Source organism: Girardinichthys multiradiatus, chromosome 15 (assembly GCF_021462225.1).
Source record: "Girardinichthys multiradiatus isolate DD_20200921_A chromosome 15, DD_fGirMul_XY1, whole genome shotgun sequence".
Classification (NCBI taxonomy): Eukaryota; Metazoa; Chordata; class Actinopteri; order Cyprinodontiformes; family Goodeidae; genus Girardinichthys; species Girardinichthys multiradiatus.
In genome coordinates, this window is record NC_061808.1 from 15,009,103 (window position 1) to 15,026,985 (window position 17,883).

General features: G+C 40.9%; 1 protein-coding gene across 2 annotated transcripts in view; it reads right to left on the reverse strand.

Moving 5' to 3' along the window:
- Positions 1–17,883, reverse strand: part of sesn1 (sestrin 1) — an 84,926-nt gene that overhangs the window by 1,927 nt on the left and 65,116 nt on the right. The window contains exons 1-8 of one of the 2 annotated variants that reach the window (XM_047387529.1): positions 2,415–2,683; positions 1,745–1,810; positions 1,469–1,669; positions 1,203–1,385; positions 875–1,111; positions 533–787; positions 259–449; positions 15–159 (exon numbers count right to left, since the gene is read on the reverse strand). In XM_047387529.1, coding sequence (XP_047243485.1) covers positions 15–159; positions 259–449; positions 533–787; positions 875–1,111; positions 1,203–1,385; positions 1,469–1,669; positions 1,745–1,810; positions 2,415–2,516 — 1,380 coding nt within the window. In that variant the 5' untranslated portion in view covers positions 2,517–2,683. Of the gene's footprint in view, positions 1–14; positions 160–258; positions 450–532; positions 788–874; positions 1,112–1,202; positions 1,386–1,468; positions 1,670–1,744; positions 1,811–2,414; positions 2,684–17,883 lie in introns of those variants that run through there. The other variant, XM_047387528.1, reaches the window with a different exon arrangement.

The following is a 17,883-nucleotide window of genomic DNA, read 5'->3' on the forward strand; positions in this document are numbered from 1 at the left end:
ATTCAAAACTGTACCTTCTCGGAGTGCTGAAACTGCCTCCAGAAACTCTCATACATTCGTTTGGTGGTCTTCTCAGGGCTGCACACCATGGTCTTGATATAGATCTTAAAGCTACGGTCCAGAAGCTGATTTATTTCTCCATAATCATAGTCGTCATACCTGGGGAAGACAGAGGAAAACTGTCAGGAGCGAGCACAGAAAGCAAGGCAGAACAGGTTTTATTGCTAAAATAAAGTCAGATAATATCTGTGGACAGACCTGATGCCAAACATGCAGTGTATGTAGTTCCAGATGGCCCTGCGCAGCATACTGGTGTCCACGTCCTTATGTGTGGCCATGGTGTTGTATGTGAGATTGTAGGCCATCTGAAACTTCTCATCCAGCATCTGGCCCACATCAGGATACAATCTGTTGACCAGAGAGAAGCCGTGGTCCTCCCAGCTGTAGTCCTGCAGGACACAGAAACAATCCCTCAATAACATGCATCCGGATCAAGTTCTTAAGCTGGTCCATAAGCCTGTCTGATGTTTACCTGTGCTCTGAATGTGGGCACTTGTTCCCCTCTCCTGGAAAAGTCCTGGTAGCCATAGCTAGTGTCCTCAAAGTGGCGAGAGATGTCTCTGGAAGGGACACACTCCTCGTCCTCTGACATCACCACCAGCATGCTTTCGGTCTTCTCCTTCTCAAATCGAGTGGCCATCTCCTCCTGGCTGGCCTCTTCGTCATCGCGGCATTCCTGCAGCTGTTTCATCCTCTCCATCAGCTCCTCCACCTCACCACACATCTCCTGCAGGACAGCAGGTAAAAAAATGGTCAACAATAATGCAGCGCTTGTTCAATTTAGCAGATTTTTTCTTGATAGGTGACCACTCACCTGATTGCCCGGCAAATCGTCATGATGATTAGCGTGGCCGTTGCCGTTGGCTATGTCACATGCACAGTACCGGCTAAGAGAGGGGGGTCTGAATGTGTGCCCGCTGTCGCAGTTGATCTCTGGCATGATGCCGCAGCCAAATGTAAAGGAGGAGAGGGAGTGGTAGTGGGTGAGCAGGACTACTGCGTGGATAAGCTCTGCCAGGGACCAGCTGTGCTCCTCGGTTTTCAGGAGGTTCTGAAAGCAACACACAGGACAAGCTGCTAACCTGAACCACAACTACAGGTCTGAATCTCTCAGCTGCCGCCCAGGATCTCAGTTCACTCACCTCGATGTGCTCCTTGGTGAGAAGCCATGGACGATGGGCCAGGATTTTGTTGATCTCTCCAAGCTGCTGCAACTTCTGTGGGGCTTCGTTCAGACCGTTCAACCACTTGGAATTCCCCCCGACCTGAAGGAAGTCGTTCACGTGCAGGTTGACCAGGTAGGAACACTGGTGGCGAGCAGCCGCCTGTACACCAGGTAAAAACACATCATCAGATTGACAGACAAAAACAGATTCTAGAGTTCACAGAGGGTGGAACAGGGACATACCATAATGCAAATGTAGTGTCTATAGTGCAAAGGCAGGGGTCCATCCATCTGCAGCAGGTAGTGCTGCGTCCGGAGAAAGCTCCCCAGGTACTGTGGGTGGAAGCTCATCACGAGGGAAATGTTGTCCAGCCGATGGAGGGCTGCAAATGCATCCTCAAATATTGCCTGCGTCCTGGCGTCCACTTTACTGACTTGAAGAATCTAAAATAAATTTATGGTTTATTTGTTTGCAACAGATTTTGGATGTCTTGGATGAGATTGGAGATTGCCTTATACCTCTTTTTCAGGGATAAATCTGCTTGGTCCGCTTCCTAGGGGTCTTGGGATCCTTATGCCTAAATCCTATAAGACAAGAAAAAGGGTAGAAATATGTTCAGTCCAAATGAGAGAGGAAGGCAGAGGAAAGGAGAAGTAAATACTGCAAATAAATGGTGCTAGAAGCTTCCCTAGCTATTTCTGCTTCTTTACTTCTACATGATAAATTTAGTTTTCGGAGTAAAAACAGCCCGAAACTCTAAATGATACACAAACATATCCCCCTCTTCACACAGAAACCTTTACACTGTCTTGTTTTGTCCAGTAACTTTCCGCTGCTTGTCGAGACATGTCCCCACGGCACTCGCTGAAAAGTTTGATAAAAGGGCATCATTCACAGGTGACACTGTGTTTAAAACACGTTTAAAAGCAGCATCTATACGCCTGCATTGTGACAGCTGAATTTAACAGGTGGACCCGTATGATATCTTGCACGGCGACCGCAAAGTAATAACTCTCGTAAACAAGTCTGGACAAAAGACTGCACTGCAGCCTGTCCGCTGGAAGGACAAATGTCGCTTAAAATAATTCACATAAAGGTGACACGATTTTTAATCCCACATTACAGGGTTAAACAATGGAACAATGCAAGATTTTCGCCTTTTTAAAATTTTGTTTTGCATCATTTTACCTTTTTGGTGAGCCGTTCACAATGGGTGCATATCTTAAATAAGTCTGTCACTGCGATTGAATTATTATCCACGTTTGGCGATGGTGCGATGGCGTGCCTCATTTCGTTTCCTCCGTTTCTCCTCTGCTTCTTTCCGCGGAGCAGAGAATAAAAACAGTGTAATTTAAATGGCTCTTTTCCCTCTAGTCTTTGTTCCTTGGGGCACTGGTCGGGGAAAGTGGCAGGCAAGCAGTCAGCTGTTGCGGCCCCCTCAGCAGAATACCGTCCTCTACAGCTCATACATTCGGTAAATAAGTCGAGGCTCGGGCGAGTGACACCACCAGCAGCCAATCAGAACGCGAAAACAGCTTCTAGCCAGCCAATAGCGGTGCTGGACCCCGATGAGGTGGGGCTAAGCGTGAGGAACGATTGCGTCCTAAACGTGAGCAGAGGAAGAGGGGGGTGTGGGGTGACAATCTCACTCTAAGAAAACATCATCACTTCTCTCTCTGCTTTTCTTCTCTGTTCTTATCGATCATGATTGAGTTTAGAGTTTTTCTTGCGCTCTGTATGCTAACTAAAGCCTGCAATCGATCCAAGCAGATTCCTAAACGATTAATCAATTAAATCAATACAGATGTAAAAGCATTATAACAGCCCTGCAGTTCTTAAAATAGACCTGAGTAATGCTCTAAGGACAGTTTGTGGAAAGAAAGCATGTTATCTGTGTGTGCATTTTTGCAATGTGCATAAAAACAACAATCAGCTCTTGCGAGCAGCAAGTCCCCCTGTTGGCTGGTTGCTGTACTGTCCCCAGCCCTCCTTCATGAGCAGCAAAATGATACAAAAAAAAAAGGCACATAGGTCCACTGACAGGATCAGCACCGCCAAAGCTAAATGGACGGCTGCAGGAGCTACTGCAACAACAGCTCTTCAGTTGGTGGTTTTGCACCGCAGCCTTTCACACCGCAGATAATGTCATTCCTCCACCAGTCAGCCCACACTGAAGGAGGCCTTTTAAAGCCAGGAGGAAGCAGAGATAAGAAACAAACAGCTCAAATGCTTTGTTTATGCCAACTCTGACAATAACATGTTCAGTGGAACGGCTTTTAACTAGTTTAAACAAAGCACGGGTTAAAAGGTAAATGATTGCTCAAAATTATGACATAACATTTTAAACTGCAAATTCTATTGGTACGTTACAGTTTCTACCTTACATTAACAAAATTTTCTTCTTTCCAACTCAAACAATGTAAAGAACTACTTCCATAAACTCTAAAAAGTGCTTTAAAAGTTTACAAAATGAGAAGCTTTTTGTCATCTCATAAACTAAAAGATTAAAGCAAATCTATTTTAAGTGCGAATTTCACGTGCCACATTGTTAAGTTCATTAGTTTTTGTATTTTAAGTATAGAGCTGTAAAAAGGTATTTGCCCACTTACAGATTTCCCATGGTTTTTTAGCACTTAAATATTTCAGATCAAATGCCTTTTAATGTTGGGCAAAAATAAGTAAAAGAGTAAATACAGAAACTGTTTTCAAATAAGGATTTCCCTTAAAGGAATCAAACTTTCTAAAAAACATGGCCCTATGTGAAAACAAATCCCCAAATCTTGTTAAACCATAAATCAAACGGTTGTTAGGATTTTTGGTAGCTGAGTTAAAGTTTACCCAGAACTGATTACTGCTAGAGCTGTAAAATCAAGAAATCCCTGAAATGGAACCTTTCTGATAACATGAAGAAGGCTAAAAGATCTTGGAAAGTAACCCATCATGCCTCGATCTAAAGAAATTCACAAACAGATAGGAAAGGAAGTCACTGACCTTTACCAGATTGGGAAGAGATACAAGGAAATCCCATTTCATCTGGCGTAAAACTAGCACACCAAATCAATCAGTGAACATCACACCAAGAGTCATACATGTAGGTGATAGTGTGATGATCTGTGGTGGCTTTGCTGCTTTATGACTAGGACACCTTGCCCTAATGTCAAGCATGAAGTCCTGAAGGAGAATCTTCAACCATCACTTTGTTACATTAGGTTGCCACAGGATCATGGTCACACACCAGCAAGTCCACCGCTGTATGGTTTTAAAATAACAAGGTGAGGATTTCTGAGTGACAGTTGATGTACAGACCTAACTTTGATTGAGGTGCTACAGCATGTCCTTAAACAGGATTAACATGCTTAAAAAGCCTCTAATGTGGCCGAACTAACACAAGAGTGAGCCAAAATATCTCCACAGTGACATTAAAGACTCATTGCCAGTTATTGTAAACGCTTGATTGGAGTTTTCACCAAGGATGGCACAACCAGTTGTTAGGGTCAGGGGGGCAATTACTTTTTAACATAGGACCAGGTTTGTTCGGATAGCTTTATCCCCTTAATCGAAAGTGAAATCATTATTTGAAAACTACCATTTTAATTTAATCACCTTATCTATATCTGATATTAAAATGTAATGATGTAACAACTTTAGGTGTGACATAAAAGCAAAAACAGAAGAAATCTGGAAATGGAAGTGTTTTTTTCTCCAAATGCCAGCAGTCACATCACAGCATCATATTTTGGTGGCTGTGGGCACACACAAACCCATAAATATTTGTGTGTCATACTTATTAGTTAGACTTGCGAAATACTGTTTTTTTGCAAATTACAGAAGAGAAAAATAGAAGCTGTCTACCACTGAAACTGAAAAATGTATCTATTAACATTATTGTTAGGAGTACTTTAAAAGGTAAAAAACAGAAAAACAAGTTACATTTGTAAATATTGAACTAAAGAGGAAGCTAAAAGAAGGCAGGTCAAACCATGTGAGCCTGCCTAGCTAGTTTCTCAATCCCCCCAGCACCAATAACTGTATAGCACTATATTCAGCAGGTTCATTGTGTGTGTGAAGCCAGCCCCTGCCAGGCCCTCTCATGATGCCATAGGGTGGGGTGCAGGCCAGTGGTAAACATGTTCCCAGGACTAGAGTCAGCACTCCCGGGCCTGCTGGGAGCCCCATGCCTCAGCAAAGCTGCACAAGAGGCCGGTCAGCATTAGGGCTGACCACACACGGAACATTTTCACATAAAAGCGCCTAGGCTCAGGGGTCCGGCCTCGCAGACACGACCAAACACTATTGTCAGAGTGCACGCACTGACCAGGGAGTTAGTGTTTCCACATCTGATGTGTTCGTATATGTCTCTCTGTGCTTTAGTAAATATTGTCTATAATAATTTTGAGCCTTTTGTGCATCACATTATTTCAAAAATTGACTACTAATAAAGTGCCTTGGAAAAATATTCATATAGCCTTGAATGTTTTGACATTTTTTTAACCACAAACATCAACATTGTTTCTGGGATTTTATGTGATGGGCACACAACAAAAAGTACTGCATTGTGAAATGAAAAGAAAATGATACATGATTTTCAAAAATTATTTACAAATAAACACCTGAAAAGTGTGTGATGCTCAGGTATACAGTCTCTCTTTATTTTGTTACCTGTAAGTAAAATCCAGTGTAAACAGTTGCCTTCTGAAGTCAGTGTCATGAAGAACAAGGAACACACCTGATAGCTCGGGGATAAAATTGTAGAGAAGCTTTAAACGCCTTCCTGAGCACTGTTCCAATTCATCATCTGAATGGAAAAGTCTATGGCACAACTGCAAACCTACCATGAGATAGACATCAAACTAAACCGACATACAATGTGTAGTTGAAAGTTTGCACTGCATGTCATCCTGAACACCCCACCCCACCAGGGAATCATGGTGGTGACAGGATCATGCTGTGGGGTTGCGATTCTTTAGCAATGACTGGGAAGCTGGTCACGGCTGGGAGAAAGATGGATTGAGCTAAATACAAAACAATCCCAGAATAAAGTTGTTAGACGCTGGAAAAGATTTGAGACTGGGGTAAAAGTTCACCTTCCAGCAGGACAATTACCTTGGAATGTTAGAATGGTCCAGTCAAAGTCCAGACTTTAATCCAATTGAGAATCTTGAAATCCTATGTTTACAGATTCTATCCATTCAACCCATTTTGCAAAGAAGAACGGGGAAAGCATTTCAGTCTCTAGATGTATAAGGCATCCTACTCTACCTTGGCCTTCATGTTTGTAGTTGTAATGTAACAAAGCAGAAAATAACTCCAGAGGTGTACATACTTTTGCGGGGCACTGTACATTTTGCTATTTTAATAGAGAAAGAAACGAAAGCATGCATTAATTTACCATTGTTAAGGTGCTCTTTGCAATATTCATAAAATGTGGACACAATCCTAGTTCACCTCGGGTTAGGGCAGAACCTGTTTGGAAACACTTACAACCTGCAGAAATATTGCTTTCATGAAGAAAAAAAAATCAAGAAAATATGGATCTCTAAATATAAACATGATTTTTAAGAAGTGACATTTGAATGACTATTGTCTGCACGCCCACCTCCAGATCCTTCAGGTGTCTTCAGATAAGATTATTTCCTGCATTTCATTTTCCAGCATTGACATGAATAAAGAAAACATGCCTTGCTGCTGTCACAGTCTGCTACACAACACATTTACTCATGAGCCTTTTGAAGATTGTTCTGAACATAATGTGACATATAAAACCACACTGCGGGTGTCTCAGGGGAATCTGATGAAATACATCGTTAGGCGTCTCACTCATTTAGTTTGATGTCACCTGCAGTGAGCTTGAATTGTCAATCAGCTATTCTTAGAAGAGAAACTGCAGCTGAATAAAAGAGAAAAACTATCAAATCACTGGGTAAAATCGACCAGGACAAGATATTTTGACAAGTTTCTTGCTGTTGTTGGGAATACACCTGGAATCCTTTACATATAGAATGACCGACAACATGCCAGATTACTTACAATAAGTGGGGAGACTCTTAGAAACAACAGGAATCATCTCAGATGTGTTTCAGATACTTATCTGCCAAAGGAAGGGTGTGAACAATGGAAACATTTCCACTAGATTTAATGTCAATAAAAATACACTCCAACAGCTGGAAAAGCAGCAAAAAATATTCAGAGGTAAAGTTTTTTTTTACAATATGAGAAGCTGTTCTTTTCCCCTAAATATTCAAATGCACATTTGGTCTACCTCTAAAATCTTTAAAAAATAGAGAATATACTTTCAGAAACAATTTTAAGTAGTATTGAAAGTATTTAAAGAATATTAATGGCAAAAGTAGTTTTTAAAAGTAACATGCATTTATCTGGCTGCATGATGTGAACTTAAAACACAAAGATTAGCAGTAATCAAATAAGCATTACAAGAGTACAAAAAAGAACTAATATATTTAAAGTACTAATACACAATTCTACTAAAGCATAAAGCTGCGGTCACACAGTTTTTTATCTCGCTACGTATGTAGGCGTATCTAAAACATGGGTTTGTGTGAAGTGTCATTTATGATGTTCCCATATTACATTTATCTACATGAACATTTACAAGAAAACTTTATAACATGATCTAAGTACTTTTTTTTGAGAACAGAAAAGCATCTAGTAATCTAAAACGTATATACTTACTGATTTTTTAATTGTGATATATAGACTCAATTTATCCCTTTTCTATGGAGCTTCTTATGCAGATAATTTTTTAACAAACCGAAATGGTAAATGGGTCGTTAGTCGAGCTATCTGCTCAGGTTGAGCCTGCGGTTGGCTGCTTAACAGACTTGCTGACTGTAGTTTAAAACTACATTACCTTATTAAGCTTCAGTAAGTGACGCTCCTTTAATTTGTAAGCCAATGATTTTCAGTGGTTTTAGTGAAATATTTCCAGTCTTTCCAAATTTGTCTTTCTTTCAGTCAGCTGACTGCCAGTGCACAGGAACAGGTGGTAGAGGGGTATCAATTTTTAACTCTGTGCCTTAAACAGCCAAACTTCCTATCTTGTATGGTATGTATATTATGTTAATGACTTCGTAGGAATTGCATGATAATAGCAGTTTTGAAAGAAATATATTAATTAAAGATATATATTAATACCAGTAAGCTGCCCAGTGGCAGACAATACCACTATCTGCTCTGGCAGAATCTGGCTAAATCTGAAACATGTGACACTTTCACAGAGTTAGTCATTTTTGAGAAGTTCTAAACTTTGGGAGCTACTTTCTCATTTCCAGCTGTTTCTTTTCTTTACTAGTGCACAAAAGCTTTAACACACTAAAGAGGCTGATTAAACTTAATACGATTCAAAAACAGGAGAGGAAGCCATACCAGATGTAAACTCTTGCACATGTGTTTCTCAGCTCTGCGGCTGCTGTGTTTTCTCATGCAGTTAAGACGTGAGAGAACCACATAAACGGTGGGGATGTTCAACAAGTGGCACAACTCCACAGACCAGTTTAAACCCGACCTATCGGTGCGCAGAAGAGAGGAAGCAGAAAACGCTCAAACACTGACATAAGCCTAGCAACAGGCTTCCACCAATTACAGCAAAGAACAACAGTTTCAGGAACCAATCTTCTCCGCGGTGTCTCTCTGCCTTTCTTAGAAAAAAAAGGAAAACGAAAACAACAAAAAAGTTGTGCCCAGGTATGAAGTTCAACAGGCAGCCTAATGTACGCTGTTTTATACAGTGTTAAGTTTGCTTGTGTGTTTGCAAAGTCATAATTTGTCTGTTGGAGATTTAGTGACAAGAAGAGGCAAAACAAAGGTCTCCTAACCTCACAGCAAACACCAAACCACATGTTTCAGATTAGCTCGGAGGCTCAAAACAGCCAGTCTCGTCTGAGAAAAACAATCAGAGAACTTTTTCCTTTTAAACAGATTCCTCTGAAAGTGAAAAAATATTCAAGAGAAGAATCAATACAGTTAGATAGCAGACGTTTACAGGGTTTTAATCGTAAATAGTAAAAACTGAAGAGGATATCCCCCATGGCACTCTTCAAACACAGCTCTAGATTTGAGTCTCTGTATCTCAGTGAGCGTTTAACGGAGCAAAATGAAAGGTTAACCCCTACCTGCCTACAAACACAGAACAGGGAATACATTTTTAAAACCTACTTTCACCCCATGTAAAGACTCAAAGTCAAATCTATGTGGGAATTATAGTCGCCTCTAGGTAAAATCTTGTTCCTTTTTACTAATGTTTTTGTCCTCCTATAATCTGATCTGTGTTTATTTTGATGAAATATCAGAGCAGAGCTGGTTCACAGAGCATTGGTTTTCTAAAGGGGACAGGCACAACCCCAGACCAGCAGGTCCTGGATCTGTGCGCACCAATGCTGCAAGGAGGCATTGATCTTTGGATTCTGTGAAACCCAGAGGAACTGTAGGGAGTACATGACAAAAAAAATTTAAATAAACAGCAAGGTTGCAGAGGCATGCATTTACAAAAATCCTATAGGAAGCTGTAGGTACCGTGGGGAACCTTTCAGAGGGAAAAGGCATTGGCTTTGCAGCGCCTGTGTGCACGTGTGGAAGAGCGAGTACCCAGGGATGTTATTCTAACAGGGATAGGGCAGCTGTCACAATATGACGAGGTCCGAGAGAAAAGATCCCACAGAAAAACAGAAAATACCAAACCCTCCCCTGCTATCTTTAGCCTGGTATGTCATGGCTACCACAAATCAACACAAAGCTCCTCAGCTGGTTTCACCACAAATGGCATTCTCTTCATTTCTTTTAAAAACCAAAACACCTGCAGCTTTACCTTGACTACTTGTTGGATTTTGGAGGAAATACTCATACTCATGCTTAGTGGTATAATTCAGAAACACAAAACTAACAAAGATGAGCCCATATCAGTTCTGAAGAACTCCTAAAAAGGATAGTCTGTGGTGTGTTGTTGCTTTGTGTCTTCTTGCAAGCACAGATGTTTTCTTTTCTTCCCCTGACAAGACCTCTCCTTATAGCTGACTGAGCAAAAAAAATTTACTCATCTCCTTTGGAGCGCAGCCAGATAGTTGTTGGTCATCGCTCTGTTACTTGAACAGGCACAGTAAGCTGCAGTTTAACCCACTCACCTGTCACAATTAGAAAAGCACAGAGCTGTTGATTAACTACCAGAAAATTACATAAAACAACATGTTCATACAAGAGGGTTATAGCAGACAACAGGAGGTCAAAGATGAGAGCTGCTTGGAAAACAGAAACCTGTTTCTCATTTCCTTGTTACCTCTTTTGGAAAGCAGTGTAATGCTTTGTTGTACTTTGCAGAAGAGGAAGGTTCGTCTCTTCTGCCCAACAACAATCTGCACCCACCCATGTTGTCAATGTCAGTTTCACTTCTGTCTTCGCTTTACCACTATCTGCTCTCTCAATCTTTAACCTTCACTGAGATACGTTTTGATTGCAAGTGGAAAAGGTGATGTGATACCGCTGTATTTTAAAGGGACAAGGAAATGATCTGACCTAATTGCAACCATCAGAACCAGTAAGGCCGAGTTATATTACTTTATTAATAGGTAATGAACTCTGGTACTGAATGGTGGAACAAAACGGCAGGCAGAACTTAGGGAGTGACGTCCTCAGCTCCACTGTCCCATTTATGTTTAATGGATTCAAAAATGCTTAGGCTGGTCACTCTTAACTCATTGTTAATATGCACTTTTATATACTTACCTATATTCTTCTTTTTAAATATAAAACCCTGATAAATTATATTTATTACACTATACTTAAATAATTTAGGCCAAAGCTGAATATGTCAACATTTTATATAGTGACTTCAGTCTAAAACAAGGACAGAATCCACATCATATTTAATGGTGCAGCTGAAGCTTTGTAAAGAACCTTTGAACTGATAACATGTCATAAATGTACCTTATTTTGTTCCTGTCGAGCTCTCCGATTAAGCTAGATCAATGTTTTAGCTTAGTGGTAGAGTTCAAGTGGTAGAGTTCAAGTTAAAGATGGGAGAGACAATGCCAAAGTGAGTGAAAGTTTTCTCCGGCTATGTGGAGTAATAAGTAATGCAACCTGGCCCCTCCCCCAACTGTTGCAGCACACTGCTAGTCAGCTGACTGAAAGGAGACTCCTACACTTTTCTCTCACCTTATAAGAAGGACAAATTCAGCTGGTGTGTAAAACTTAAAGAGGAACTAAAACCGATGTAAAAGCATAACCCCGCCCCCGGACAAATTTAGAAAAATGCCATCAAAGTGGGCAGTGCCAAGTGACACTGAGGGGCGTGGCCAAGTGTGAGGATGAGAGGAGAGGGTTAAGCGGTGGTGGTATCACAAGAAGAGAGGAAGAGAGAAAGTGGCAGCTAGCTTAACTTGACATGTTGAAACATAGAGGGTGGCCCTGTCCCAATACTCGCACTTCCACCCTTGTGTCCCTGAATTGCGCGTTCCCGTTGATGGGTTCGAGTGCGTATTGTGTCCCAATTGTCCAGAGTGGTCCTTAGCCCTGCCCCCTTTGTGCCCTCAATCCACACTTTGGCAAAGCCCGCATCTAAGCGGACTTTGCCAAAGTATATTACCCACAATTCACTGCTGCAGATGACGTTCTGAGCAAAAACCAATCACGACCGTCAACGTAACCAGCCATCAAATCAGAATAATAAGAACTGTGTAAACTTTAGACAGCAAGCCAAAATTTTATTTTTGTACTGGTTTTCCAGGCTCAACATTGTAAGATACCACTGGGTTCAAAGTGAGTCTGGTCAGTCAGAAGGCCATAACACTGAAGTTACCTTTCAAACAAACACTGGCGCGGCGAGAGTCTGGTGTATAAGCCTCCGTCGCTTCCTGCACTTTCTTCTCCTCAAAACAATTGCTTGTTACAGTTTTAAATAGTTTTTTAGCAGCAAGACTGAGAAAACAGCGCTGGTTCCCGCCCTTTTTAATGTTGCAGTTACGGTGCAGAGGTGCAAGTCGATGACCTAACCCCTACTGTCCCAATTCTCAAATTTTGCACGCTTGTAACCTGCGCACTTCAACCCCTACATGCACTTGTACAAAGTAAACACTTCATAGAGGGCCGTAGGGTGTAGTGTGGGTATTGGGACAGGGCGTCCCAAATCAGGGGCTGGATCCTTCGAAGGACTCGGTCTACGTGGGCTGGGTCCTTGTCAACCGCTAAAACCACAGAGGCCGGAAGTGAGTAGGTGCGAATTGGGACGGTCTAGCCTCACCGCCAGGAAGGATGGCGAGGCATGCCGGCAGTTACTATGGCGGGAGCGGAAAACTCCGAACACATCAGAGCACGTTTGAAATTAAGCCATGTCTTGATAAATCAAGTGGATATTTCACATCTACAGAGTTATATTCCCGCACTAAAAACATTGTAGAAGTTCACTTGTGTCACAGAAAGTGTGATTTTTCACAATTTACTCTCAGCTTTTGCCGCTGTGGTCTGCCATGGCTGTCCCTGCTTGACCAATCCGCTTCGACCCGCAATGAACCATGGGAAATGATGGACCGCGAGGGATACTCACGACCCATCCTTCAAATCGGGCAAAAGGAGGACACATTTGTTGGCCGCATTTGAAGAAGTCTCGGAAGGATTCATGAATTGGGACAGCCTTCGTCGCCGCAGTGTGACGTAATTGGCCTACAAATACGGCCTTCGAAGGGTCCAGCCCCTGAATTGGGACATACCCGGAGAGTGAGCAGAGCGACGCTGGTGGCTTCACCACAGATGGATCTCTTGAGGTGGAGGATTTTTCACCTCCCTCATCACTGAAGGTTGAGGGAGGCTTTATGGAGCCCAGCAGGCCTGAGCTTTATCAGTTCGGGTCGCTGGCTCAAGGCGCTCAATCCGGCGTTACCGAGGCAGTGGAAGACAGCATGGGTCCAGTGGTAAAGTGATGTTAGCAGCATCATTACTAACATGGGCTAACATTCAAAGCAGTAACAAACTTTCAGAAAGTTTACAGTTACATGTAGATTTATATTATTTAAAGTAAAGCAGATCGAAGGTATAAAGCATAAAACGCTATGATCAGTGCTTGCAGTTCTAACTGCTGACTTGCTACGGGGGCATGGGTCTGAGTTAGGTGGTTTTACACCCGAATGCGGGGGCTGTGACGTAGACATGTACCAACCTGTACCATTTGAACCAATAGGAAAATTCAACTGCAATAGCCACCCTTTAACCCAAAGAGGGCAGCACTAAGACGGTTTTAGGACAAGTATTGCAGAATTAAACAAAAAATTGCACAGTAACATAAAGATAGTCACCCATTATTCTTGCTACAGTAACATTGTTTTAAAGCTAATTTGAAAATTGCAAGCTGCTTGTCTGTTAAGCCAAGCAGATAGCCCACCTAATTAACCAACTGCAATCAGCTCTTTATACTTGTATTATTCTATCAAAGTTTAATATTCCTTGCTCAATAAATAAATAAAATGTTACAGATAACATGAATGTTAAATTATTTTGCAACAGTAGTTATAATTGTTGTCAATCAGATAATGTTCTGCATTCTTGTTAAGTTTTCTTTTTTGGCAATATACTGAGATACTGTATTACTTTTAATCATACAGTGTGAATTTCAGTAAGACTAATGGCTAAATAAGCCGGCAGGCCAGACTATGAAAAATGCTACATATGTATCTGATTTGAGATTAAAGAGTTAGATCAAAGTTTTTAAGTTTTATCATTAATCGGTATCTTTCCTGTGGTAGACAGCAGTAGAAGATGTTTTTACTAAGGACTCAGGTAAGTAAACACTCAGGGTGGGGCAACAATGTAAAAAAACATAAAGCTCAAACATGTCATATTTTGTCAAACTAATGCAGAGTTAATAATTATTACACTGTAGTCCAGGTGGAAACACAAAAGCTACATGGACTGGGTATGTTTAATACTGTTCATTTTCCAACAAACACATGAGCCATCCCTGTAAGAAAGCATTAGTAGAAATATTCTGATCAGTCCTTGGTGAAAACAACAGAGGTTGAAAGAAATAAATGTGATACAAAATATCTCTCAGTTATTATGCTGCACAAATGTTGAGCTTTCGGTATTTTTTTAAATGGTGAAAAAAGGCTTAATTTGACCAGCCCTTAGTTTTAACTTCTGTCTGATTTTCCTCTGTCTGGTGCAGTACAGTTACTTTACAAAATCTTTTTTAAAAACACTATCACTTTAGACAATATTGGTGTGAATAAAGTCTTATCGATGTATTTTGTCGCTGGATGGCCAGATAATCAATATCCTTAATCGTTTTTGGAACATAGTGGACAAGTAAAGAATCACTGCTTTTGTGTTTCGAGTAGTAAGTGGGGTAAGTGGGAGTTTTTAAAGGAAACATGAGTCTGGGGGCTTTTAGGGGGCAAAACTGTAACATAATCTCCCTTGCATGTTGGGCTGTTATTGTGAACATAAAGAGCAACCTTAAAACTGTATAGCAACAAAGCTTTTCCTCTGATAGATTGAACCTGCAATGCAGTTTATAGTTAAAACTTCAGTTCTGTTGGACTAAAATCTTATTTTAAACTTGATTTCTTTCTCTTTTTTGCTTATGTTTTTAATTTAGCATAGGCCTACATACCACTATACAAAGTTATGGCTGCTGAATCATGATTGGTACTCTTTGGCAGCTCACCTTTGCTCCTCTCTGATGGCCTACTTTCTTGGGCCACAAGTTTAACTTTAAACGGAGCTGCACTAAATATACGCACAGGAGCCAGCAGATTTAGAGTATGCAAACATGGGAGATGGGGATAACATACACAAACTTACTGCAGATCCACATGCATGTGCACACTTGAGACTATAACCAGTAAGTTCGTTCAAACATGAGATCACATGACAGGAGATCACGGAGTTTGAACTATCTAATGCAACAAAGGAGAAAATGCTTAGATAGGCACTCTGTTGAAATCTACAAATACATGACCAGGAGCCTAAACAATAAACAAAGGTAAAATCACAAAATAAAAACAATACGATATACTAGTGTCTTAAAATATTAAACCAGTTATTGTAAATATTTAAAGGGCCAATACAAAAACTTATATTTAAGAAAAACTAGATAAGCCAATCATGCTCTTCCAGTATACAGTAGGGAGAACAAGTATTTGATACACCGCAGATTTGGCAGGTTTTCCCACTTGCAGATCATATAGAAGCCTTTAATTTTTATCATAGGTAAGGCTTCAACTTCAAAAAATCCCAAAAATCACATTCTGTGATATTTAAGTAATTAATTTGCATTTTATTACATGACAAGTGTTGATCACCTACCAACCATTAAGAATCCCAACTCTCACAGGCCTGTTTTCTTTAAGAAGCCCTCCTGTTCTCCACTCATTACCTGTATTAACTGCAACTGTTTGAACTCGTTATCTGTATAAAAGACACCTGTCCACACACTCAAACAAACTCCAACTTCTCCACAATGTCCAAGACCAGAGAGCTGTGTAAGGACACCAGGGATAAAATAGTAGACCTGCACAAGGCTGGGATGGGTTGCGGGAAAATAGCCAAGCAGCTTGGTGAAAAAGCAACAACTGTTGGCGCAATTATAAGAAAATGGAAGAAGTTCAAGATGACGGTCAATCTCTCTCAGTTTGGGGCTCCATGCAAGATCTCACCTCGTGGGGCATCAATGATCATGAGGAAAGTGAGGGATCATCCCAGAACTACGCGGCAGAACCTAGTCAATGACCTGAAGATAGCTGGGACCACAGTTTCAAAGAAGACCATTGGTAACACACTACGCCGCCATGGATTAAAATCCTACGGCGCACACAAGGTCCCCCTGCTCAAGTCAGCTCATGTCCAGGCCCGTCTGAAGTTTGCCAACGACCATCTGGATGATCCAGAGGAAGAATGAGAGAAGGTCCTGTGGTCTGATGAGACAAAAATAGAGCTTTTTGGTCTAAACTCCACTCACCGTGTTTGGAGGAAGAAGGATGATTAGAACCCCAAGAACAACATCCCTACAGTGAAGCATGGAGGTGGAAGCATCATTCTTTGAGGATGCTTTTCTGCAAAGGGGACAGGACAACTGGACCGTATGGAGGTGAGGATGGAAGGGGCCATGTAGCTGGAGATCTTAACCAACAATCTCCTTCCCTCAGTAAGGGCATTGAAGATGGGTCATGGCTGGGTCTTCCAGCATGACAACGACCCGAAGCACACAGCCAGGGCAACTAAGGAGTGGCTCCGTAAGAAGCATCTGAAGGTCCTGGAGTGGCCTAGCCAGTCTCCAGACCTGAACCCAATCAAAGATCTTTGGAGGGAGCTGAAAATCTGTGTTGCCCAGTGACAGCCCCGAAACCTGAAGGATCTGGAGAAGATCTGTATGGTGGAGTGGTTCAAAATCAATCATGCAGTGTGGGCAAACCTCGTCAAGAACTACAGGAAACGTCTGATATCTGTAATTGCAAATAAAGGTTTTTGTACCAAATATTAAGTTTTGTTTTTTTGATATTTCAAATACTTAAGTCACGCAATAAAATGTAAATTGATTTCTTAAAAATCACACAATGCGATTTTCTGGATTTTAGTTTTAGATTCCATCACAGCATAAGAGTACCTATGATAAAATTTAAAGACTTCTACACGCTTTGTAAGTGGGAAAACCTGCAAAATCGACAGTGTATCAAGTACTTGTTCTCCCTACTGTATGTGATGGGTTGAATGTTTTAAAACGGAAATCTGACATTAATGTGACATTTGGAGGCTGGAATTTTCAGTTTATTTAGTCATTGTGAATTTTAAGTTAAAATTACAGCATCAGTTCGTATTGTTTGCTTCTATAACTAAAGAAAGGAACTGATCCAAACTGAATCCAAACATTTATTTAGTTGATGAATGCTCAGACATTTATGAACCACCTGGTTTATTACTTGGCTCTGTCTGACTATAAGGTTGCCCAGTGTTTGCATCCCTAATGCAGCGTTTAATAACATAGAGGCAGATCAATCTATACATTCATATGAGATTATACTTTGAAGAAAGATTGGTAAAAGGTATCCAACTCCAGAGGAGAGAAATGCAAGTCTTAAAGAACATACCTCTACTAGTCTGAGCTCTGATTTCTGAGGGTTCTGCAGTGTTTTTATTTTATTCTTGTCCTTTAGGATTGGCTGCCCTGCATGCTTTAGATGTTTCATCTATTTCAAATGATTAAAAAGCCAAAGATAACTCAGCATGTCATCAATTTCAGCAGAAGCCTGATAATAGCCTATCCATTTAAATCAGGTTGGCTGAAGCAGGCCAACAGGAGAAAAGGTGTCATACGCTCTTTTAAATGGTTATTTAGTGTAATTTGTATCTGCACAAAAATATTTAAAAACACACACACAGACAGACGGACTCAACAGTCTCACCTCTATTCCTTTATTCAAATATGGCAGCTTGTTGATAATCTTGTCAGGCCATTCTGGTGGCATTTTAAATATAATCTTTATGCTTGGATGGTCTTTCTGTATTACTGAGCTCCCATACAGTCTTGAATAGGCGTTCAGGTTTGGAAAAGTATGGAAAAAAGAAAATTTAGCATAGAGCAATGTTTTAATTACCAGAGTTTATGCCTTATTCCATTTTCTAAAACACAAAAAACATTGATCTTTGTTTAAATGAAAGT